At 42.3% G+C, this 25,679-nt stretch overlaps 1 protein-coding gene across 2 annotated transcripts; it reads left to right on the forward strand.

Moving 5' to 3' along the window:
- Positions 1-130: 130 nt before the first annotated feature.
- TTLL12 (tubulin tyrosine ligase like 12) lies at positions 131-25,344 on the forward strand. Of its 2 annotated transcripts, none has more exons than XM_068190616.1 (14): positions 131-288; positions 6,724-6,899; positions 8,871-9,069; positions 10,238-10,397; positions 10,981-11,114; positions 13,653-13,729; positions 17,756-17,872; positions 18,001-18,195; positions 19,721-19,832; positions 20,657-20,808; positions 20,883-20,964; positions 21,377-21,445; positions 22,901-23,039; positions 24,837-25,344. In XM_068190616.1, the coding sequence occupies exons 1-14, from the start codon at positions 169-171 to the stop codon at positions 24,986-24,988; spliced, it is 1,884 nt and encodes a 627-aa protein (XP_068046717.1). In that variant the 5' UTR covers positions 131-168; the 3' UTR covers positions 24,989-25,344. The 2 variants fall into 2 exon arrangements, with proteins under 2 accessions (XP_068046717.1, XP_068046718.1); XM_068190617.1 differs by lacking the exon at positions 131-288 and adding an exon at positions 2,569-2,637.
- The last annotated feature ends 335 nt before the right edge of the window (positions 25,345-25,679 follow it).

Consider the following 25,679-nt stretch of genomic DNA (forward strand, 5'->3'; position numbering starts at 1 on the left):
CCTCCTCAGGCCCCTTCTCCTCGAGCGTCTGAAAGCGGCCCAGCACTCCCGAGCCCCCGGCCCGCTCCCCGTTCCAGGGCCGAACCCCCGCGGCCCCGGGACCGCCCCGAGCGCCGCTCCCGCCTCCCCGCCCGCCCTCGGCCCCGCCCGGCGCGTTCCGGCCCGGCCATGGCGGGAGAGGGTGAGGAGGCTCTGGCGGCCTTCGTGGCCCTGCACGGAGCCGCGCTTCGCGCATCGCGGGTCCCCACGCAATACTGGGAGAGCCTGAGCCGCAAGCTGCGCGGAGAGGTGGGTGAGCGGCGCTGGGGGCGGCTCCGCACGGGAGAGCGGCGCTGAGGGCGGCTCCGCACGGGAGAGCGGCGCTGGGGGCGGCTCCGCACGGGAGAGCGGCGCTGGGGGCGGCTCCGCACGGGAGAGCGGCGCTGAGGGCGCAGCCCCGGAGGGCAGCCCCGAGCCGGGGGCGAGCGGCGCTGAGGGAGCAGCCCCGAGATGGGGGCGAGCGGAGGCCGTGGGACGTGGCCGTGGAGAGCCGTGCTGAGGGCAGCCCCTGCAGCCCTGGGTGGAGAAGAGAGGAGAGTCACGGCGTTGCTTAGCAGGGGACAGTGGGAAAGGCACGGCGCGGGTTGTGTTACCGAGACTGCAGCTCGGGGCTGTAAAAGACGTCAGGTGTATTGTGCATATCTGATTACGTCCTTTTGTTGTCGGCGTGAAGTTTGGAAGCTTTTGGAAATCCTGGTAACTAGAGATGCAGTACTGGAGAGAGGTGGTGAATCTAAAAAAACCACAGCACTCTACTAAGAAAAAAATGAACTCTGTCCCGGGCAAATGCAGGACAGTGTCCTCAACCCTCCAGCTTTTTATGCCAAAGAGAATTAAGGAAAAACAGCAACGGTAGTAGTGTTAGACTCAGGATGTTGTCATATCTTAATCCGTTACGGTTTGGATTGGCTTTTGCCTGATTTTTAATGTTTTTCTCCAGTTCACTTCCACGCAGATCTGCCCTGCGGCCAGTCCCAGCTGTGCAGAGCTCAGCCAGCGCGTCTCGTGTGTGCAGTTACCTGGCTGGGGCAGTTTTCCTCACGGGAAGCTGACCCCTGGCCCTGAACTAGAGGGGGTGTGGAGGCACAGGCACACTGCAGGGTGGAGTGTCCCTTTTCACCTTTGTAGCAGCCATCTGCTTGCTTCCTGGAGCTTTGTGATGAGAAGGGGAAGAGAAACAAAGACAAGAAAAGGAGTGGTTTTAAACAAATTGTAAAGACACGGGTTGTATTTAGAATTTTTTTTTCGGTTTGCACATCTGCAGCGCAGCCTCAGTGATGAGGAAAGCTGTCTTTGATTTGTGGGAGTAAAGGAACAGGGAACTGAGGCAGGAAAGAGACGTAACCCAAAGCCTTTCGTCTGGAGAGTTGAGAGTGCTTGAGGAAGTCTGGGGGAGTCGACCTAGAGAAGAAAATATGAATGAGGTGAACTTCTAGTCCTGGGGAGAGAAAGCGATCTGATAAGGGGAGAAAGCAACTAGTGGTTTGCTGGAAGGCAGGATAAGCAGTGAAGAAATGGGTGAGATGGGGTGAGAAGTTTGAACAGGTCGTATAGGATGGTAGGGAAGGTGAGGGAACTGCAGTTTAACACCCGTGTACAGGTAAAGTAATTTCTAATTACCTGAGTGCTTCTTTTCCCTATCTCAGCTTCAAAGTAGGGATAGGAGAAAAGGATTGCAAGTCATTATATGAGTGTTTATAGTCAGGAAGGATCTGAATACATTCCTGCTGCTTTCAGTCTCTTGTGTATACTGTTAATAACAGGAGTATGTGTTTATTACAGAGAAGATTACAGAAAATCTGTATTATCTCAAGCATATACCCAGTCACAAACTCCTTGTGGAATTGCACCCCCCTCAGTAAGTATTCATGCAAGGGACTTGGAGCAGAAATATCTGCTGCTCTGCTTAGGTAGGGGGGTAGGAGAAGGGATGTCCTGGAAGAGGATGGAACAGAAGGCAGTATAAAGCTGCCAAGGAAACCCAAAGTTGAGACCTCTTGTGTTTCCACGTGCCGATATGAAGCTGGAGGTAGCAAACTGAATCTGTGCTGTGACCTAATGCAGACTTGAGATTTGTGACCTGTGGCTGAAATCCTTGCTTGTTACCAGTTTTGCAGGGAGGGTGTAACACTGAGAAGGTAAGACAATAGAGTGAGAAGAGATCCGTGGTGCTGATGTTTTTAAGGAGGCTGGGATGAGGAAAGGCAGAAGGAAGAAAGCACGTGCCCTAAGGCAGCAGACTGCTCCTGCTGCTTCATTTTACTTGCAGTAGTGGCTGAGCAGGCTCTTCTGTACTAAATGTCCCAGTGTGTGTGGAAAAAGAGACTTAATTATTTCAGGGAGCTTTGGAAGATAAAGAAAGCTGCTGAGAGTGCTTGTCTCTGCTGCTGCAGCTTCTGGGTTTTATCCAGAAGAAGGGCATAAGGATATTGAGAAGATTGGGTTGTCCAGGAAAAGTTACTGTGAGGAGTGCTGTGGACTGGGAGGTAAAGTTACTGTCTCTGCCTCTTGAGGAGGTAGAGACAGAGCTACAGGACCTTACTTAGAACAGGACCATGCAGAATGGCTGGAGGAGCAGCAGTAAAGAAAGAAAAGGAGGTGAGGGGAAGGGGTGAAATGGTTCTGGGAATTTAGGTAATGAAGTTTATAACTCAGGGGCAAAAACCCTGGGCAATGTAGAGCATAGGATGACTTTCCTTGTTACATGTGTTAAATGGGAGGAATTTTTCATTTGTCCTAACCTGCTGCAAAGATTAAAACTTTCAAGCATAGAACTTGAAAACTTTGCATGTGTAATACAGATAAAAATATCTCTTGCATCAATACCTCTAGAACCCAGCCCAAGCAGCTGTTTTCCAGCACTGTCACAGGTATTTCAACATACAGAGTGAATGCACCCTCCCTCCACTGTGTACACCAAAGCCTGTGAGAAGTGGAGGGTTTGGGGTTTTTTTAATTTACCTTGGGATCTGCTGGAGCAGGTTTCCTTCTGAGAGCATTATGTAATTGGATTGCTCATTCAAAACATGGTATAACTGCTAGATTGGTAAACCTGCCTTTATTTATTTGTTTTGCATTTAGCGTTCAGCATCTGTTGGGAAGAAATTCTTTTTGTGTTTCTGGCAGAAACTTGAAAAATAAAATACATGCATGTGTAATCATTCACTATAAGTACTAAAATTCTATTTCTAGTGTAGTGGTTGTTTCTTATGCTATTGGATAAACTGTGTATAGTATGTTTATGAGCCTGGAAAATACAGTGCCTGCATCTAATTTTATTCATTCTTTTTCTATTCCAGCCATACACTAAGTTATTTTGCAGGCTTCTCTGGATTGCAGGAAGATTTTTGTAGCCCTCATGTGCTGCTGGCAAAAGACTGCTTAGTTTCATCCTAGTTAGAAATGGAGGCTCTTAATTAATTACTAGAAGGAATACAGCATGATAATACTGCTCGACTTTATTTTCCAGAGCAGTGGAAGGCAGCCTGTTGCTCAGAGGTTGCCTGTGGCCTTCAAAGCATTTTGCAGTGGGCCTTAAAAGAATTTGCTGGAGATGCCTGTGTGGTAATTGCCATGACATGTGCCTGCTTTGGTATCAAGGTCTCTGGTTTGCTGGGGTTGGTTAGGTTGGAACTGCACCTGAACATGAAGAGGGAGAGATTTTGCCCAAACATGTTTTGCTTGCAAGCAGTTGTGACACTGGAATGTGTTGGTACCCTTTTGCTGTCTAGAGGTTATTGGTTGCTCTGGTGGAATACTTCATGTGAGCTCTGCCTGTTCTGCTTCAAGCCAGAGATTACTTTTCAGATTGATGGTGTGATCTTATCTAGCTGGTTTTTGCTTAAGGAGCTTACTTAAGATTCCCTTAATGGAGCTTCTGTGTTAATAGGTTCAGTGTGACAGCCTGGCTCAAAGGGAGGGAGGAAGAGAGGAGACACAAAACTATCTGTGTATCCACACTGACAAGGTGCTTCTGCCAGACCCACCAGTGATCTGCTGAACTGCCGGTATTATCAATTACAAGTTTAAAAAACAACAAAACCCTCACAAAAAGCCGCTGATTAAGGTGGTCTTGAGCTGCTGCTGCTGTGAGAAGTGTGATTTGCTTTGGGTGAGGAATAAACATAGTTCACTTTGACATGGTTATAAATTCTCTAGGAGAAATTTTTCATTAAGCATAATTCTGTGAAGGTATTAAAAGGGGAGATTTTTTGCTAAATGCAACTGCTACAGCCTCATGTATCTGATAATTTGTCAGAGGGAAAGACCAAAACTTTGGCTTAGGGCATTTGGAATCGCTTCATTTTTCAGTCTTGAGATTATATTTAATACAAAAACTAAAATAAAATGTAAATGCAACAGCTTCCCCTTAGTGTTGTGGAGGAAGTTGATATTCATTGCGGGTGTTTGGTAAACGGGTGGAGCCTGTGGTGAGGGAAGGCTGAAGCTGAGTGAGCTGCTGGCTCCCGTCCTATCCCTCTCTCACAAACTCCTTAAGACAAAAGCCAAGTGTGGCAAGCACACACAGTGCCACACTGCAGCACATGTCAAGTGGCTCCCCTGAGTCATACTTACACTCTTCATTTTCTGATGACTCCCAGTCACTTGTCTGTCGCTTCTTTGCTGCCTAATTAGGTTGTTGAGGATGGCCCTTGATCCAGGCAGGAGCACTGAAGTGTCACTTCAGGGAAGAGTGGAACATGTTTCCTGGCACACTGCTTTTGCTGGCTGCCATGGGCTGGGATTAGCATTTGTGCCCTGAACCAGACCAAGGAGCTCACCCAGCTGGGAGCCAACCTGACAAAAATTAGTTGTGAGCGCAGGGAAGGGCTCTTCCTTTTTCTGGGACCTGCCTGCAGCTACATGAATTTCAGTAACTACAAATTTTCAAGACAACCATGCAGAGACTTAAAAAAACATTGGAGGCTACTATTAGAACAGCAGGAGGTTTTGATACTGCTTACTACTGAGTAATGTTATCCTCTTCAAGCAACTGGAAAACTAGAAAAAATTGGAAATGCTATTTTGATACCTGCTGAAGTGAAAGAAACTAAGTTTCTGATTTTTTTTTTAAGTAGGTGTGGTTTTAATCTCTAGTAAGTTTGTTTGCAGAGTGATTTTCTTTACCCTAAAAAATGCATATGTATGTATGTTAGCCAACATACTGTTAGCATCTCCTTAGCATTTAGCTGAGAAGCTGTGTGCTCATAACAGCTAATAGCTGCTAGCTGTTGTTAGCATCTGGAAGGCATCCCTGCCCATGGCAGCAAGGATGGAACTGAGATGAGCTTTTAAGGTCATCTGACCCAAGACATTCTATGATTTTTTTATCCACCATGGCCCCCTCCCCATGGCTTTAGCCATCCCAGAGGAAAATACCATCCCCTGTTCCTCAGAAGGGAATTTCAGATACTTCTCCACTTGGATCTGCTCTGTGAACTGTGGCTTAAGATGAGAAGTAGCTGTTGTTCCCCTGGTGTCTTCCTCCCTGTAATGGTGGACACTCCCTCTTTGAGCAGCTGTCTGCTTTTTCTAGGTGGCCTTTCTTCACAATTGTGGAGTTGATTTCCTCACCCTCCCGTTGAGGCCCAGCAAAATTAATTGTCCTATAGAAACACTCACCTGATTAAATGAAAGCTTGTTGCTGCCACTGGCATTTTACAGCTAAGAAGTTGTCAATATATAAAAGTAATGATTTTCAGTAATGTGGCATTGCAGGCTCTGTGTTGAACCATTGCAGGTTTGGAGTGTTGAACCAGCATCTCCAGAGCTCACACTTCAGACCTTTCTCCCTCCCTGCTACTTTTTAGTCAAATTAGATTGAGGCAGAGGATTTGTCTGCCCATGCCTGGTTTATTAGGTAGTGTGTGAGTGATTCCAGCAAAATAATTCTCTCTGAAACATTTCAACAGTCTTTTGAGGCTTTACCTATTTTTGTCTTCCTAAAAGTATATGTTCATTTGGAAATGATGAAAGTTGTCAGCAAGGTCTTGGTTCTGCCAGATATGCAAGCCCACTGTTTGGCAAGGGAGCCTTGTGTGGAGACTGCCCTCATTTCTGTATGTTCTAGATGAAGTTACTGCATCCAGAGTAGGCAAAAGTGTAAACAAACCCCTTTCAGCACCTTAGTAGAGATAAGTGTATGAAACTTAACTTTATATATAGCAGTATAAGGAATCTCCCAATTTACCTGGGAGTGAGTGAGCACTGATAGTTCCCTTTATAGGGGAAGAAGAGAAATGGAAACAGGCTGAGATTTCTTAACTGGTTCAGAACTCAGTTGGGAAAAGCTCTTTTTCTTCAGGGACCTAAGTGTACTTTAGTATGGTTGTGGAGCCTAGGTAACACTCAGTTTTGCAGGTCTTAAATTACTGATTTGAGCAAAGGTATTCTGTTTTCAGCCTCTAAAATTCTTAATGAGGCGTTAAACTGATAGATAATCATTAGTAGACCTGTTTGTGCCAAAGAAACCAACAAAGCTTCCTAACAACATTAATTAAAGAAACCTCCCAAACAGCTCTGTTAAAGTGTGAAAGAATAAATACTGTTGTTCATTCATCTCTTAAGTTAAAAATGCCCTTTTTAATCAGATTACAGGAAAGAAATGTCTGCAGGTGTTTCATTGTGCATATCAGGGTGCTGCCTTATCCAGTTGCATGATATTTTGTGCACTTTCCATCTCAGATATTTGATGCTGGTGACTACTTTGGAATAATGCAAGTAGAAGAGGTGGATGAGGAGGAAGAAGTTGATGAAGAAATGGAAGAAGAATTTAAAAAGAAACCAAATCCTGGAAATGGACCTTGTTTCAAAGTTATTGTAACAAATGAGAATGGACTTCAAGCCTCCAATCCCAATAGGTGAGCTGTGATTTTGAGAATAGTGTTCAGTCTTTGAGTGGTGTGAAACACTAAAGTAATGCTGAGAGTTTGCTCTGAGACTTGTTGGATTCTATTCAGAAATCCTCTTTTCCAACTCTAAGACATAGCTGCATGTTTGAGGAAAGATGAATGCTATGAAGCACACCTTGCAAAGGGTACTGGGAGTGCAAATACCTTAATGTGGTTCCTTTTTAAATCATGCAGGAAGATACTTAGAAATTGGTTTTAGTAAACTCAGGGAGAAAATAAGGAAAAGGCAACCTTGCAATGATTTCTGCAGAAATAAAGCAAACCTTTGTATCTGCAAGACTGTGTGCCTGTGGAGAACAAAACCAAAGAAATACTTGTGATCTTCACAAATCTCATGCCAAGAAGGTACTCACAGTAATATTCTGTGGATTTACATTTCCTTCAGTTGGCTAAAGTGGAATTCAAGAGTGGTTGTGTGCATGCATGTGGAATTGAATGTATCAAAATACTGTTCTCTTGCTTAGAAATCAGCTTATCTGTCATGAATATAAGACTAGGAGGCCTCTAAATCCAGTATAAAGTTTTGTAAGAAATAACTTTATATTATAATACTGCTTTTTGTGTTCTTACTGGTTTCAAACATAGAGCAGGGTATTTGTCATACATTAATAAAAAGCAGTGAGATGAAGTAATCTCTGCTGGAGATCTAAATTCAGTTCTCCTCAGTTCTGTAAAACTTCTGTGACACCTTTCATACCTTTTAGTTCCTAGGTAAACATGCAAAACCTGAAACTTTTAATTAGGCTTAATGAGTAAAACCAACAAAGAATCATAGGCATGTGCCTTTACATCCTTGCCTTAACCTAAGTAATCACCTTTCTAAATCTGAGAATACACTCTAAATTATCAAGTTCAAAACCAGCTCCTGTGATTATCTTGGATTCCTTGCAGCATTCAGGTGTGTCAGTATGGGAGCAGAACACCAACACACCTGTTCGCTAACATTTTGGAAGAGCTTGACCTTAGCATTCTCTGGAGCCTTTAATTTTAAAATTAAGTGAAGTTTCATGTGTGTGTGGAATCTGGGATACAATCATTGTTCAACCATATTTGCCCTATGTGACATCTGACATGTTTTTAGCTTTCTGAAATCTGGGTGTTGTGGAGGGTTTTTTGTGTGGTTTGGGGGTTTTGCCATCAAGTAGAATTGGGATTGTTCACTGTATTGGTTCAGTCAGATTATATAACCAAATGTGAAGAGCCCTTCTGTTTGAAAAACTGTGTTTTTTTCTAAAAGTCGTGCAGCCTAAGCAAGGGTTGAACTTGTCAAGGGAAGCTGTGCCAGATATGTATGGTTTTATTTTGGGTTAGATTGTAATTGTTTTAAGCAATGCATTTTTTTCTAAAAATAATTTGGTGACACACCCCACCTCTACCCAAAGGAAAAAAAAAGCAAAACAAATAGAAACAATCAAAATTTATTGCTCATTTTGTTTTAATAGCATATACAGGCTTCTGATGATCAGACTTATCCACCTGGCTTTACAGATGACAGTGGGTGTCACAAACCCTGTCCTCAAGTAATTTTTCAAAACAGTGTATTGTTTTCCTGATTAAGGCAAGAATATCAGGTTGATGCAGTAGAGTTAATAGTGATAAAAAGGGAAGGCATTTGTGTTCCTGGCTTTTAAAGGGAATAAGCTCACAAACTGAGTGCATGTTCTTTATCTGCTCCTCATTTTTGTGGAAATGCTCACTAATGCACCATAAACTTTCTAGAGCAAAACCAGAGTGTAAATTGCTGCTGGAAAGTCGCTCCTGCCCTGCAGTGCCACAGTGTGTGCTCTGGGAGTGACCTTGTGAGTCAAAGAGCAGATTAGCTATCACACCATCTCCAGGGAAACGCAGCTTTTGTTCAGAGCATGTGTCTGTGTGTGTGAGAGAGCCCTGGGGTGTAACAGCAGCCAAACTCTCCTGCAGCGTGTTCCTCGTCGACCACGCCTGGACGTACCGCGCGGAGCACGCGCGGCACCAGCTGCGCCACGTGCCCGGCCTGCTGCACAGGATGGCCAACCTCATGGGCATCCCCTTCCACGGAGAGGTCCCGGACGAGGGCAGCATCGAGCAGGTGCTGCAGGAAATGTGGAAGTACAGCCAGACCTACCAGCTCTCTCAAGGGGTAAGACTCTACGGGATGCTAAAAATTTTGGGGTGGATGTGTTCCAATACATGAATGTTAACAAAGATCCTTACAGGCCTTCCTTCCAATTGGAAGGAGAGCAGATGCTACTTTTAGGGTGCGTGGGTAAGACCACACCAGATTTGGCCACCCTGCCCTCTGTAGTCCTTCAGCACTGTACCAGTATGTCTTGAGCCTTCAAGCACCTTCAAGAGCACACATGCCATTTTTGAGGGAATACAGCCCTTAGGGTGGAGGTGAAAGCCCTATTGTAGGGTTTGCAGTGGAGCTTCAAGGTTTTTTTGGGTCTTTGAATTAAAGAGGAGAATAGTGAATTCTTTGGCCTCAGCCCCTGCAGAATGGCCTGAGCAGTGAGAGCATGAGCAGACTGCCCCTATTAGCTCCGGGTTTGAGATTGTTCTCTGGACTGGTCATCTTTGTCATTTAAGCTCAAATTTAACTCACAGTAGAATCAGGTCAGAAAAATCCCTTAGAAGGGGATTCATTGTGACTTTTTCCTTATATGAAAGGGAAATCAGAACGTATCTGTGAGTCTTTCTAGCCTATCTCTTTGTTTCTCAATTTGTCATGAATAGCTTGTGAGTGAAATGGAATTACCTGTTTTACCACTTGGAAAGTGATTTTCCAGAAGACAATTCAACCTGTAGTTGAACTTGTCCTCTGTTCACTTTTCTGGGAAATATGTCAAGTCTAGCCTCTCTGCTCCATTTCTGCCTCCATAAAAAGACCACATTAGTGCTACCAAGCAATTTAAAGTTTATTTTCTACTCAGGATTTTTTCATGACGAGTGTTGCAGGAAGGGGCGCTTTGATGCTGCAGCCTCAACACTCGCAGCCAGCTGTTGTTGCAGGTGGCAGCGTTGCTCTCCTTCACTCCTAAACTTCAAACACTTTTTAGCTGATAGATTCTGAGAGAAACTGAAGGAAAACTAATCCTACCAAGCAGCCTTCTGCTGGTTTAGCTGTCTTAAGCAGCTGGATTGGTTCAGGGAAAGCGGGTCTGGTAGGCAATAGCAGTAGCACAAGAAAGAGGAGGATGAAGCAGGAATCTGAGAAGTGGTGTAGGGGTTCTGCCAGTGCCTCTGTCTCATGGAGCTTTTCCTGCAGTCCATGTGTGCAAGATGTCTCCCTCTGCTTGTTCGTACAGACTGCAGAGGAGAAGGTTCCTGTCTGGTACATCATGGATGAATTTGGATCACGCATTCAGCATTCAGACCAGCCGAGTTTTGCAGCAGCACCTCTGTTTTATATGCCTCAGCAAATTGCTTACACGGTTCTCTGGCCTTTGAGAGACCTTGAAACTGGTGGTAAGTGTGTTTCTGAGGAGCTGGGGTTTACTTTAGTGCTTGCAATAGAAAATGGACCAGTTCTTACAAAATCATTGAGCATTTCACAGTAGAACAAATGTTTCAAGACCAAAATGGCTGCATTCTTGTAACACTGTCAGATATAATACCACTGTCTGGTATTTCTGTAATTTAGGGTAGAGACCTTTTACCAGTCCAAAAATGTTGCTATTGTTTTATTGACAGTGAATTCAAATCTTGCATCACTACATTAGTGAAACTGCAAATTCAGTCATCTGAGGGGTTTAAAAAAATCTCTTAAAATCTGTGTTTGTAGCTTTGAGTCAGAAAGGCTCTGAAAGTTGGGAAACACCAGGCCAATGATTTATTTCTGTAATCTTAATCAGGGGCCACCCTATGCCTCCATCATGTGGAGAAAATAAACATCCTAAATAATACTCCTTTTATCATGTTTCTTCAGTTATCTCTAGTTTTTCATTCAAATAACAGAAGTTGTGCTGGTGTTGACTGTACAGCTGTAATGTGAAGATTTTCAGTGGGAAATGAAAGGCAGTTCCTAAAGGTTCTCCTGGTTTTGCTGCAGATGAAGTCACTCGTGATTACGCTTACGGGGAGACGGATCGCCTGATCAGGAAGTGTGTTTTGTTACCTTGGGTGCCTGCTGAAGTGTTGGATGTTAGCTGTTTTACTCCAGAGCCACCAGATGAGCATTACCAGGTATGATTTTAACAAGTTAATTTCATATCTTACCTCTTTTAAGAAGAGGCAGTGTCTAGAAAAGCATTGCAAGAATTCCAATTTTGCTTCTTTTTAAAGACTGATTCAGAGAACAGCTATTAAAATAAAATAAAAAATAAAAAAAAATTTAAAGCACAGTGAGACAAGAAATGTCTTACACTTATACATAATATCTAAGTGTTTAAATAGTGGAGCAATATAAACAAGTTTTAATATTTTATTGCTGTATTGCATAGTTTTTTTTATAAGCACACTACAAGGTAGTACATATGAGGCATCCATCTTCCAGGTAGATATGTGATACACTGCCTAATAGGATTATTGATTGAATTTGTTATTGTTGCATTGCTGTCCAGTCTTGAATTACAGAAAGATTTGTTTTATTATTTTAAGAAAAGTTGCATTTTCAGACTGGATACTGAGCTATGTTGTGGTATAGAAGCATTAAATATTGGAGCAGAGACATTTTTAATTTGATGGCATTCTTATAAAGTACTCATTCAGTTTGTTTCCTTTTTATTAAACATTTGGGATACTTTAAGGATGTGAAATGAATGTTTGGAATCTCCTTTTCATGAGCAATGTCTACATGAAATTCAACTGTTAGAAAAATGAGGAAACTGATACCTAAAAGGATGCTGTACTGGCTACTAATAACATTCAAAGGACAGCTTCTAAAGATGAATGTATACCCCAACTCTCTGTTTCTTTATAGTGGATGAGAGGCAGAAAATGCTCTATCCGGCTCGTTATTAACAATATCTAGCCAGAAGTGAAGTTAACCTGCTTCTGCTAAATAAAGTTGTACACTCATAATAGCTAGGCTGTCTTGTAACCTAAGGCAGATTGGTTGGTTGGGATTTTGGATTTTTTGAAGAGCTGTACTTTGCATTAACAGAGGAGCAGCAATGCACCCACAGTTTGTCCTACAGGTGTTCTCTTGGCAAAAATGCCTTGGTTTCAGACAAGGCAACTTTTTTGCATGTTTTAATTCTGTTTTGGTATGATCAGGTCAAGTTAAAGAACTGTGTGTGGCAAATGAGCCCAGTATCCTCCTTTATCACTCTACCTTAAAAACATCTTTTCGAGGTAGCTTTTTATTTAACTTTCTCTGCCCCTCAGCTGTTGAGAAGAGATGAGAGCTCTACTGATGCTAGAGCCAACCAACAGAACTTTCATCTACTGCTACACAGTCTAGAGTAAGAGAAAGTCTCAGCTGGTGACAGGTCAGTGATGAGTAGGTCAGGACATGCCATATCCCTAGACACCAAAGGTGACACAGCTACAAAGAGATACCATGTTGCTGACAGTTCTGATTATATGTAAAATAATGAGAGAGTTGTCACAGCAACATTTTGGCTTAACTTTTTGATACCTGCTTTTTATTCTGCTAATAATTCTGGTTTCCAACACAGACCACAAAGGCTGTAACTTAGATGATACTGTGGGCGATGATGGGGCAATGATTGCAGAAACAAGGTTCAGGGGAGGCAGCTTCTAATGAAATGTCTGGGTTGGAGGAAGTATCTCATGGGACTAGGAAGATTTCAACAGCTCCCTGGGTTTGAGCTGCTAAAAACACAGCAAAAAATGCATCCTCTGGTACTGTTCTGAGAATTGTAATCTTCTCGCCTTAAAAGTACAGGCTCCTTTTTTTTTTTTGGGTGACTGCAAGAACTATTTTGTATTTCTCCTGCCCAATCTGTTTTAGAAGGTGTTGTCTAAGATCTTTGATTGCCATTGTTTATCTTTCCACTTATGTAGGATTTTTTTGCTATACCAGCCTTAAAGGTAAAGAGGTGCATCTATGGCTGGACAGACACCTCACTGCAACTTGTGATCAGCTGAATCCAGTCTGGATCAGCTGGAATTCACAGAGCTGTTGGACAGCAGCAGCTGCATTTCTTTCTCAAGATGCACTTCTCCTGTCCCAGAGTTTCTGGGAGCTGCTGCCTTTTGCAGGGCATTAGCAGTGATGCAGAAGTGTATTTCCTTTTATCAGTCAGAGGGGGGCTGTACAGGATGGAGAGAGACTTTGCAAGCATGGTTACTGCAGAAAATGTTTTGCTCATTTTCACAGGAGCAGAATTAGCTTCCAACCTCCTATAATTTTTTAGTCATCTGTAACAAAGTATCACAACTAAATGGTTAGTCTTCCATTTTGTTGGAAATACAGTAACTTTGTCTTCCATTGTATATGGTTGACTATCATTTGAGTTCTTTGGGTTTTTTCCATGTTTAGGAGACAAGAATTTCTCAGGGTCATTCAGCAGTGTTGATGTGCCCTGGTCTTGAAGCCTTATTTCTTACTTCTTTTTACTGTTAGGATTTCCTTCTGCCTCTGCTCTTGTACTGATTTTCTTTTTCTTTTTCTGAACAGCATAGTACACAACATAATAGAATTGTCAAAATGTAACTTTGCTGAAATTCACTTGCACCAAAGAGAATGGAGTAAGACATGCAATGGACTCTTCCATTCTGCCTAGAATTAACTTTTTGTGGTTTTCTGTTTTCTAGGCAATTTTAGCAGAAAACAAGGAAAAACTTCCAGTAGCGATAAATCCACCAGTTTATGCCAAAGACAAAGTTTTCAAGTACGTATCCACAAACAAAATGTTTTCTTACTAGGATTATGTGCAGTAATTGCAGTGTGTTCAGGCTGAACAGCCTTTTCCATCTTTGAACAATAGAGGCAAGTTAAAGGTGGGTTTATATGGAGCCACTTGCCTAAGATTCTGATTTACTAGTTGCTTCTGTTGGATTTATCCTTCAGAGTGAATGAATTGTCACATAATTTTGACAAAATAAATTTCGTTTACTTTGTTGTTTCTTTTTTTTTTGGTAAATGCCATCTTCTGAGTGAAAGAAAAGTTGCATCATGTTTTAACACATGTTGTTTTCACTAAGTGTGATTTAAGGTGTAGAAGAGACACTTAAAGACTTGTCTTCTGTATTATAGCATGTATGTCCATAGGGGTTGCTCTGTGCTGTGTGAATATAACAAACTATTCCCCTTGTCCAGATGGCACTACCAAACAGGAATCCTATCAAAAATCTGGGATGTTTTAAATTAGACATGTGTTTGCTACAAAAATGGACTGTATGCTGAGAAACCATTTCAGAAGAAAGCTGGAAGAGCATTGGAAAGATAAGGGACTTTTTTTGAGCAAAAACAGTGTTGCTGCATGGCCAGGCTGCCTTGTTACTGGTTTTATTCCAGAAAAACAAACCCTTGCTTAGCATGTGCTGTGAGTTGCACTCCAGGGTGTTTGTAGTGTGACACTGGGATCACAGTTCTTGCTTGAAACATTTTGCTTAAATTGTAAAGTTGCGCTTAAATGTATTTGGTAGGTGTACTCACACACCAGCTTCCTGTGTTGATTTGTTACTCCCTAGACAAACTTTTCTTCAGAAGAACTACTGAAAAAGTCACTTCTTGTGGCGAGGCATTTGTTACCTTGCCCAGTGATAGTCAAGGTTCCATTTGTAGCTGAAATCTCGGGTTACATGACTGTGAAGATAAGTAAAAGCTGGTATTTTTCATCTGATGTACTCAGATACAGGAGTCAAAGGCAGATGCATTCTGATAGAGGCAGAAAGCAATACTGAGGATGTTGGGAAACACTGATATATTTTTCACTGCTTACCTCTTTAGTTTGTATTTTACATTTCAAATGAATGGCATTCACATTAGGCAAGGAAGGAGGACAAAACACATCAAATTCTTCCTGCTTTTCTTCTAAGGAATTTAATCCACACCCAGTCAGTGTACTCCTAAGGATTTCCCTCTCTTTATCCTGTTCATATCTGGACAGAAGGCTGTAAGGTCTTTCTCATGCTCTGAATTTTGTGTACTAATGTTCCTCCGCAGGTAGAGCAGCATCTCAGAGTCCAGATGATTGAGTGGGAGCTGCAGCCTTCCAGTGCTTTTGGCCTCATTTAAAGTTTTAGGGATGTCACCCTGGGCAGACAGATGGGAACACTTGGAGCTGGGTAGATGAGTGTCGCCTGTTAATAATGTTTGTGTTCTCCTTTGTGGATTGCTGATGTTTTAGGGGATTCAGAAGAAATTCAGGTTGCAAGGTTTAGAACCTGGAACAAATTCTTAGTCATCTTGTATCCAAGCAGAGCTAAAACAGAGAGTGGAAGATGAAATAAATGTTTAACCTGAACCCTGAAAAGCAGGGGAGTGAGTACAAGTAGCTTGATACAGCAAAGAGATAGGTTTAATTAGGTCTTGTAGCATAGTAACTGCTGCCCTAGGGAGATTGTTCTATCCAGCTGGGCTGATTGCTGAATGGAAAAAAAGAATCAAAGAACTAAATGCTTCAAAGACAGATTTATTAGGGAAAGTCTTTCCAGTTTGTGTTGGGCTTGATCATCTCTGTTTCTTTTGATCTTCTCTTTCATGTTTCTCTTCAGCTACATCAGTTACTGTTTTAAAATGTCCAAAGAGCTGTTATGAGGCAACTCTTTGTTTTGGTTGGTCTTGTCAGCTCTGTGCTGTGGGGGTTGATTCTCATAACTGCTTCTTAGCTTTAAATATTTCGAGTTTAAAGTTAAGTAACAGCTAAATATATTTATCTTACTTGTATAATTTCACTGAATGTCATCTTTAATCCCAGACTTCATAGCATCCCTACCAGGACTTCAGTGAGACAAGGGGAGAAAAACCATCATTTGGGAGGTATGGTTAGCTGGCTTCATTAGTTCAGTGTGTCTCTGATACTGGACTGAAAGGTCCAAAATAGCTTGGCTGACGCTACAGGATTGCAGTGTAGATGTTCTGCCATCTGCCAAAGCCAGAATGGGACTTGGTGCATTCCTCACCAGTCTGTATATTTTTGTGGTGGTATCAGTGTATTACCTTAGAACAAATGAAATGGCCTTATTTCCTCTCAAATCTGAACTTCCCTCATCTTATTGCAATGATGTTCTTGCACTTAAAGCTAGATTGAGCTCCACTACTTCTTTTGTGCTGCATTTTAAGCAAGTCTTCAAATACATAATCCTGAGTGCTCTGGCACTGTGTCTTTGCAGGATGGTGACTTGTAGGATGTGTTTGTAAGGAACCAATTTTGGATTTTCTGAACAACTTCAATTTTGGTAGTTCTTGTGCTGCATGTGTTCTTTCTTGCCTATTTGTTTGGAGATTTTGGATGCTTCAGGACTTTGTTACAGCATCGTATAATTGGCCTTTTATCTTTAGGTCACCACTTTGATTTCCTTTTACTCCAGCAAGGACTAACAGTTGCTCCAAACCAGTGGATGTTAGGGGAACTTGTGGGTTTGGCAGCACTTGTAGTGGATCCAGTACAACAGATTTGGTATTACACTTTCCCCTTGTGTGCAGACTTACAAGGAAAAGCCAAGAAGCCACAAATTGCAGGAAGAAATGCTAGTGGGACTCTCTGGAAATACTAATTTTGTTCTGTTTTGTCTTCAGTGAGGAAGGACTGGTGACTTCTTTCAACAGGCTGATTCCCTTCATCCAAAGTGAAGTCTTCTCAGTTATAGGCTTCAGAATAAATAGAATAACTGTTGTAATATCTCACACATGGGGCTATGCAAAGCACCTTACATACTTTACTTTTTAAAGAAATTATTTCCCCCTGTGACTGGGCTATTTCTGCAGTTCATCTTTTTAGAGAAGTGTCTCTCAGGGGAATCTATTTTCCAGTTGGTTAGTAGTGGAGGAGGAGAGGAAAGTTCTACAACTGAATAGAATAGAGCTGGAGAGGAAGAAGAATACAGTAGTTTCCCATGGAAAAAATTAGTGGTTTTTTATTCTGTTTAAATGTTCCCTTACCATGAGGATGATATAAAAAACAGTCTTGCTTTTTAAGTTAACATGCTGAATTCTCAATCAAGAGGCCTCACTTTAAGCTATAAAATCATCAAAATAACCATATTTCTATCTGCTTATTTTAGCATCCAAGTCACTGGTTTTATTTGAGGGGGAAATTTCCTAAGATACGCAACAACTTGCCTCGTTCTTGGTTACATTCTGAAATGTCTGTCAGGTTTGGGTTGGGGTTTTGTGTGATTTTAAATGGGGTTGAGAGGGAATTTGTATCAAGCCTCAAAGTTTTGTGTATTCCCAGCATATACCTAATGTGCCTACTTTCATATGTTTTGGTTATTTACAGTTCTGAACAAACAAAAATAATCTTCTGAAGCTACAGAATTAAGCTGACAGGATTTCCTCTGACTTTCTTTCATGTGGATGACAGCAGGTTGATTTTTAGAGCTCTTTCAGGAGTGAAGGTATTCACAAGGCCACTCTCACTTCTGGGTATTTCATGTAGAACAGTGAATTCATGTTACCGCTTCTCTGTCAGGGGTTTAGTCATCATCTTCTGAACTGTTATTTTATGAAGCTAAACTGTCAGAGCTAAACTACCTCTGAGATTACTGTCTCAAAATAGATAATTTTTAGGTAATCTGTCACAATTTTTTAATCTATCCCACTTCAATTTAAATTGTTTTTGTGGATCAAGAAGAAATTGTCACAGAGAGTGTATGCTGGAGTGTAATTTTTTTTTCTATTCAAGCATTAGTTGATCAGTTTGAGGAACTAAACTGACATTTTTCTTCTTTCATGTGCTTCTTTCTTCTAGGGTTTTCACAGACATTCAGCAAGTCCTCAACAACCTGACACATCCCCGTTTTGTATTCACAGACAACGAGGGAGAAGCAGACATCCTCTACAATTTCTCACACTTCAAAGATTATAGGTTAACTAATTATAGGATTTATTATTCCCCTGATAATACTTCCTTTTTAAATGCCCTTGCTATAAAAACAGCGTTCCCAAAGGCCTCCCCAACCTTCCCCTTTCACCAAGCACTTGTTTGCTTTGTAGGAAGCTAAGTGAGGAGAGGCCTGAGGTAATGGTGAATCAGTTCCCCTGTGAGAACCTCCTGACTGTCAAAGACTGCCTGGCATCCATTGCTAGAAGAGCTGGAGGACCAGATGGGCCCAGGTGGTTGCCTCGGACTTTTAACCTGCAGACAGAATTGCCTCAGTTCATCAGCTGCTTCCAGCAACGTGACAGAAGGTGACTTGTGTTTCCTCTTCATTACATTTTGTCCTGTCTTGATCTCACTTTCCTCCAAAGACCAGTAGCCCGCATTTTGGTCTTGGCAGCTGTTGCACCACCATGAGTTAGCTCTTACTGCATTTATATTCAAGTGAATTTTACCTGAAAAGTAGGCTTTTTAGGTTTTTTTTTTAGGTAAGAGTAGTTAAGCAATGCAGTTTGAAACCCAGAAACTTTGCTGTGATTTGACTATATAGTTGAAGTCCTTGGCACTTTTCCTAGTCAGGATCTTGCCTCTTGTATTTAACAGATATATAAAGCCTCAAAATGTGTTTGCAACAAGTGTGGGATTTTTTTCCCAGGGGACAGTAGCAGTTGTTCTTGCACTAAGCCAGAGTAGAACATGTTTAAAGTACTTGGGTTCTGTAAGGTTATGAAAGTAAAGTTTAGTGTTAGACTGAAGCAGTTGTGGAGCTTTAGGGTTTTAAATCCACACTTCTGCTGCTGCAGCTGCCTTGAAGTGGGTGGAAACTACGATTTGTCTTCTTGTAAGAGAGAAAGAGAGCATTAGCTACTGCTCTTCTGTCTGGCATGGAGTACTCTGGTTGAAAGGTTGCTGCTTTGGTGACGCTTACTTATTATGGTGACACGTGCCAGGTGTTTCATTTGGCCATTATTTGCTATACATAGTCTCTTATGGACTGGCATTGACCAGGAGAGAGCACGCCTGCCATGTGTCCCTAGTGTGTGGTGGTTTAATTCCTTTTCAGCATCAAGGACTGACAGTGCATGCAGTGTGTATATAGGGAATGGGAAGGAGGTGATAGGAATTTTCAAACAAACAGAAGTTAAATGCTATGTTCAGCTCACTTTATGATACTTTAATAGGTTGAGGAGAGTACATCAAGCATCACCCTGACCTGACTTGGAAAGATAGATGGAAAGACCAGCATATTGCTGGATTTTCTCAAGAATATCTCAAAGAATTTTGCCCCTGGAGGTGTCTGGGTGCTAGAAAGTGAGACGGTGGTGTGTTTTTATTTTCCTGCATTGTGAACTGCTGAGACACTGTGTGGTTTCTTCCCAAAGAGATGAGTTCTGGTGTCATTGCATGTGAATGATTTGGAGGTGTCAGTAAGGAACCAGTTTGGAAAATTGCACACTACCCTGCCAGAGCATTCTCAGTCTCCTGACAGAAGAATTCCACACTGTGACTTGTGCATATTCATGGTGATGCTGTCCTGTTGATGGGCTCTTTTCCCCTTTTGATGGAGTCAGATGCAGTAGAAGGAGATAAACACTGAGACCGAGTTAGGCCCTAACTGAAAAAAAAAATTTGTGAAAGGTACCACTGCCTTTTCTCTCCCTTATTCCTAAGACCTACTCTTCCCAGCTGTCAGCAAAAATCTTAATTCTTGCACTGTAGCCAACAGCTTAATAAAGTATTTTTTTCAGGAGAAGACATGGATCAAGCCAAGTGGATGTTCAGCCAGATGAATGAGGTGGATACTTACAGGTATCGCTCTCTCTCTTTCTCTCCCAGAGGAGAAGATAATCACTGGATATGCAAACCATGGAACCTGGCCAGAAGCCTGGATACCCACATCACCAACAACCTGAGCAGTATCATCAGGCACAGGGAAAGCAGCCCAAAGGTGAGAGGGCATAGCTTTGAATGGGATTTAAAAAGCAGAGCTGAAAAAACTGCTTTGTAGAAGGAGATCTGAAAATACAAAGGAAATTTATTCTTCAAAATTCATATGCTGGCCATAAGCATACAGTTCAGAATAGATTCAGTTGCAAATTGGTAAACTCCAGTTGTTGCAGTGATGAACTCAGAACCTGATGTTGTCTTACGTAAAGAATAAAACTTGACAATATCCCTGACAATAAGGGATATTCCAGCGTGGTGCTGCTGTAAAGCCAGTCCTCATGCTGACAGACAAACACATTGGCTATAGTTAGAATTGCTCATCACTTTGGGAACATTATTGCTTCTGTGCCCTGGCTGGTTGTTACTGCTCTGCTCAGTGGCACAAAGGACCACCTTTGCCAACCAGAGACGAATCATGGAGCTTTTCACAGGGAGCCTGCCACACCCACCTGTACCTCAGTGTGTCCGTGCCACACCCACCTGTACCTCACTGTGTGAGCACTGGAGCACGCTTCAGTGCCATTTGTTGGTGACGTGTGGACTGCATGTGTTTTCTGGGGTACAGAAATGCACACAGAATTGCTTCACAATTGTTGCAAAACAACAAGGTCACCAGAGTTAGAAATCTGTGACTTTTAAAAATGAGAACATCCTGGCCTCCATGTTTCCGCACCCCGTAGTCAGAGTGTGGCAAAAAGCAACGCTGTGCATTTGTGCATCTTTGTGAGGAAAAGCTGAAATGCAGGCAGGGCTGCCCTAAGCCACCAAGGTGCAGTGACACCTGCATCTCACCTGAGCTGTCCCACGTGCTGTGCTGTGCTGCAGGTGGTGTGCAAATACATCGAGGAGCCGGTGCTGTTTGAGCGCGAGGACGTGGGGCCGGTGAAGTTCGACGTGCGCTACGTGGTGCTGCTGCGCTCCGCGCGGCCGCTGCGGCTCTACAGCTACGACGTGTTCTGGCTGCGCTTCTCCAACAGGTGCTCACCTCCCCTTGCAGGCTGCATCTGCTGCAGCTGGATCCCTTAAACTGAGCAGTTGCTCTGTTCCTTAGGGCGTTTTCACTTGATGACTTGGATGACTATGAGAAGCATTTCACCGTCATGAACTACGCTCCTGGTGTGACCTTGAAACAGGTTAGCAATCAGCCCAAAAGACTCTCTTCACCTTTCTGTTGGTAGAAAATGTTCTGATGCCTGCTCTGTGGCTGTTAGCAAATAGTCTGTTTCACATCCACTTCAGCAGTGTGTTCAAAGTCCCTGAAATCCTAAGCAAATACTTTTCTAGACTCTTTCCCCCAGTCATCTCTGGTTATCTAAGGTAATACAAACCTACATTCTGAATAGAACCCACAACGACAGCTTGTCATTGTCAAAGCTTTAGTGTGATCTTTTACAACAAGAAATCCTGGAACAAGGAAGGTATTCAGGAGCTGTCTTAATTCCCTAGTTCTCTACCTGCATTTGTATGAATGGCAAATATATTTGATGTTCCATTCTCTTGTCACTCCCGACCAAGACAGCCTTTGATGTTACTAAACTGTTGCAGGTGCACTGTGAAGACTTTATTCCTCTGTTTGAAAAACAATATCCTGAATATCCTTGGACAACAGTACAAGTAAGTCAGAAACTCATCTTTCTCTTGTAAATATTCATTATCCATTTGGGGTTTTTTTACTCACCAGACCAGCTTTTACAAAAGTCTTGGGTTGTTAGGATTTTTTTTCTTAGAAGACGTATTTCATGTGTGTCACGAAGGAGATCATATGTTAACCTTTACTTCGGAACTTTGTGTAATCTGCCCTCAAATACTTGATTGTTACAGGACTGTATTTTATAATTTGAGAATTTTACTTCATGATCACACAATGATAATTCTTTATGTTGGACTTAGCAATACAGCTAGTCCTGACTACTCTCAAGTGCAGCTTCCTGCTGCTGCCCCAGCTTCTCTGTGTTAGGAGCCTTGCCAGAGCCCTGTCCCTGCTCCTTGCACAGATGACTTTTCACAAGAACACAGATGGCTCTCTTGTACCAGGGCATCTCTTGACTGTAAAAAGGAAGCTGCAAATACTACAGTTCCATAAAACATGCAGGAAGGCTGATGAGGGCTTTCTCACTGATTTTACTTTTTCCTGTTATTCGTGCTTGAAAGAAAAAGCTGAATGTGAAGAGCTGGTTCAGAAACATGCACAAAACTGAATTCTTTCATTCTTCCATATTTATTAGGAGCTGGAAGAAACAGAGTGAATGATAGCTGAGCCCTTCTATGTGCATATTAATTCAGAAGTGCATAAATTATCCAACTGTGACTTGATTTCCTAACTTAATTCACATTTGTTTTAACTACACCCTTGTATCCAATTAATGATACTCAGAATATGGCAGGGTGTAAAATAGCCTGACAAAGACTACAAGGGGTGAAAAGAGAGATGTCAAAATACATCTTGTAGGTTAGCCAAAATGTAGAGAAAATAGAGGGAATGGTTCACTGCAGCATAAATTCAGTGCTAAAACTCACATCTCTCGTGTTCTTCCTGGTTTATTTCACTTCCAGATTGGATGTCTGACTGCTTTTCAAAACACCTATGTAATACATTCTTAGGATTTCCATTTCCCCCCCACCCTTCTTAGGAGTATAAATTGGTAGAAGATTTTTCATTGCAGAGCAGAACAAAACAAAGCAAGAATACAACTGAATAGGCAGGAAAAAAAGCCAGAGCTTCACAAATGTACTGCTGGTCTTCACAGAACTCTCCTAGGTTTTCTTTTTCCCTTCCACCTAAGTGCAATACTTGGCATAATGCCTGAGAAGGGGGTTAATTTTAATATTAAATGCACTGGCTCCACAGAAAAGTCCATGGATATTGCCAGGTGCTAAGTTCTTTCTCTGTGTTGGCATTAGGTGTAAATGCACATTTGGAAGCCAATACTGTGCAGATTTTCATCTGTTGTGTAATGCAATTGATAAAAACCCTTTAAAACACTGTGTGAATGAAGTGATTAGAAACGTGTGTTGCTTTTATGGAACCTCACTGCTCATTTAGAATTCACTGCTTTTTCTGTTAATTAGGCAAGTATTTTTAAGGCATTTGCTGAATTGTTCCAAGTTGCAACATCTAAACCTGCCCCTCTTGGCATCTGTGATTATCCATCTTCAAGAGCAATATATGCCATTGATTTGATGCTTAAGTGGGACACCAGCAGAGATGGTGAGAAGTTCTTTATTAGAATGTTGAATTGTTTATGTTTGTGGACCTTTTCAGAAGTCTGTTCTCTTTGCCTCCCACTGACACCTGAAGTTGCAAATCTGTGGGGATGGCATCTGCCATGCTGCTTAACAGGAGTGATGGGGCAGCTGCCAGCTGCTGGGCTGCATCCTTGTTTCCCTGCTGCTCTTGTTCTCTGTTTGGAGAAAAAGAGAGCAAAACAGAGGGGTGGGGGGCAACCAAAAGAATCCAATCAAACCACCACACACACAAAAACCCCAAACAAATGTCTGAAATACCCAACTCTCTATGAAAACCTTGGAGACATCTAATTGTCTGTGGCTTCCAGGCTTGGAGCAGTGATCAGTGCACAGTGACTTACTATGGCAGGGAAGGGACCACATTCACCATTTAATGCTGTTGATATCCCCAGGGCTGTCGTTCAGCTGTTACCAAGTCTCTGCAAGAACATGTGAATGAAGCTGCTTCTTCATGTTAGTGCCACAGCATGGCTGCCTCCCAGAAGCCTTTCTTCCAGGCAGCTCTGGAGGACTGGTAGCAAAGTCTGCCAGACAGACTGAATAATCTGTTATCTCACTAGGAAGCTCAGAAATGTTCTGTCAGTGTGCCTGACCCAGACAGGGTGTTTCTTGTAGAGGAAAAAATGTAGCAGAGGCACCAACAAAAAGAGAACTGCCAGGGAGTATTGAAGAGAGCTGAGCATACTCTCCTCTTGTGGTACTGGGTTCTCTGGGACACAGAAGTTGATTGCCTGTGCCCAGGTTTGCCTGGAGAGCAATTAGATGTTGTGTGTTGGGTGAATGCCACATGGCCACTGCTGCAGGGACTGATTCTGTGCAGATTGAGTTGCTTTCATGGAGGGAAATGATTGAGAAACAGGAGGTATAAAATGGAGCCTTTGCTGCTTAGATGAGGTGGAACAAGGGCTTGAACGTGGTTTGCTACATCCACACTGGATCCTCTTTCAGCTGTCCCAGAGGTGTCCTGAATGGGATAAGCAAAGCAGCTCACAAACATTACTAGATTGAGGAAAACTGCTGTAGTAAAGAACCAACCTCACATTACATGGCTGGCTGAACGTGAGCTGCACAGGTCCCTGGCCTTTTGAAGGTGAGGGGTGCTGCCAGTGGCAATGCTGTAAAGCTGTGGGCAGCCTGTGGACAAAGAGTTTTGTTGCTCCAGTGCAAAGCACAGTGGGATTTACTTATCCATCAGAAGGTTGTTCCTTCACTTAACAATCTCAACACCAGATGTGAAACAAAATCCTTTGGTTTTCTCGGCACAGAATGCATTTGATTCAGAACTGATGAAGTTTTAAGAGAAAATTAGTGGCATGAAGTGGCAGGTGGGGGTGGCTGCAGTTAAAGGAATAGGACTGCTAAATACCTAGGAGGTTTTAAAAGCAAGGTTTGTACTGAGATGTGATAGGAGAAGCAGAATTTTCTTGAAGATGTTTGAGACTGACAAGCAAAACGGCTGATTCAGGGAGATCATATTGAATGGCTGCAAATTCTCATTCCAGAGGAGGCATTGAATTAGCACAGTGGTTGCAGAATCTGTTGGATAATTGTCCTCTGGATAATGATGGTAAAACATACTTCTGTACTTCCAATAAAAACCAACCCAGTGAAACAAAAACACCTTACTGGCTTGGCAGTTTGGGTCACAAAAGATGCTTTTCCCAATCATTTTCTATAATTTCTGGATTAAAGACAAGTAGTGATTTGGGATCTCTGTAGAGCTTGTATTAAGCAGCAATGTTTGTGTTTGCCTGGACAGGAAGAAGAATTATGCAGCCTCAGATCTTGGAGGTGAACTTTAATCCTGACTGTGACAGAGCCTGCAAATACCACCCTACCTTTTTTAATGATGTCTTCAGCACCCTATTTCTGGATGAAACAGACAACTGCCATGTGACACGCATTGTCTAACCACAGGAGATGTGATTCCATCAATTTCCTTCTCAGATATGCTTAGGCAGCAGGATTTATATTTCAGTTCTATGAGCTGCTGATACAACTGTTTTTCCTATACTGATCACCAGGGGAAAAAATTGTATCAGAAGAATATGCCATATACTGTATTGATAATCCCTTTGTCTGCATTGTCCTTGTCTTGCTTTTGTTCTTTCTGTAAGACATTGTTGTGTGTTGACAAAGTGTCTTGTTTATTGAATATTGGAGACCTCTGAGTAGGACTTGTTTTTCAGGTAGCCTGACTGCTTGCTTGCTGGGAAACATTGCACAAGTTCCTTGTGTCAACATTAAAACTATAATTTACTGAATCATGTTGGGGTTTGTATATCCCTTTCTTAGCTACCCCTCCTGTTCAAAGATCTAAAACGTTCTGGTGGGTGGGAAATAATATAATAATAATAGGATATTTCAGTGCAATGAACTATGGGTTAATAGGACTAAAGATTTCATGGATCTTCCCATTTTCCTTATTTAAAAAGAGAAAAACCAACCCCGCAGGATTTAGGAAGCTTGTACCACTGGCTGTCATCCTTAGCCTGCCCCTTAAAGAAAGCAGATTTTTGAGGATGTGAGCAGGATGCAATGTCTGGAGCAGCACAGGAATGCAGAAGCCTAAAGGAATGAAAGGAGTTTTGAAAACTCTGCT

Source organism: Anomalospiza imberbis, chromosome 5 (assembly GCF_031753505.1).
Source record: "Anomalospiza imberbis isolate Cuckoo-Finch-1a 21T00152 chromosome 5, ASM3175350v1, whole genome shotgun sequence".
Classification (NCBI taxonomy): Eukaryota; Metazoa; Chordata; class Aves; order Passeriformes; family Viduidae; genus Anomalospiza; species Anomalospiza imberbis.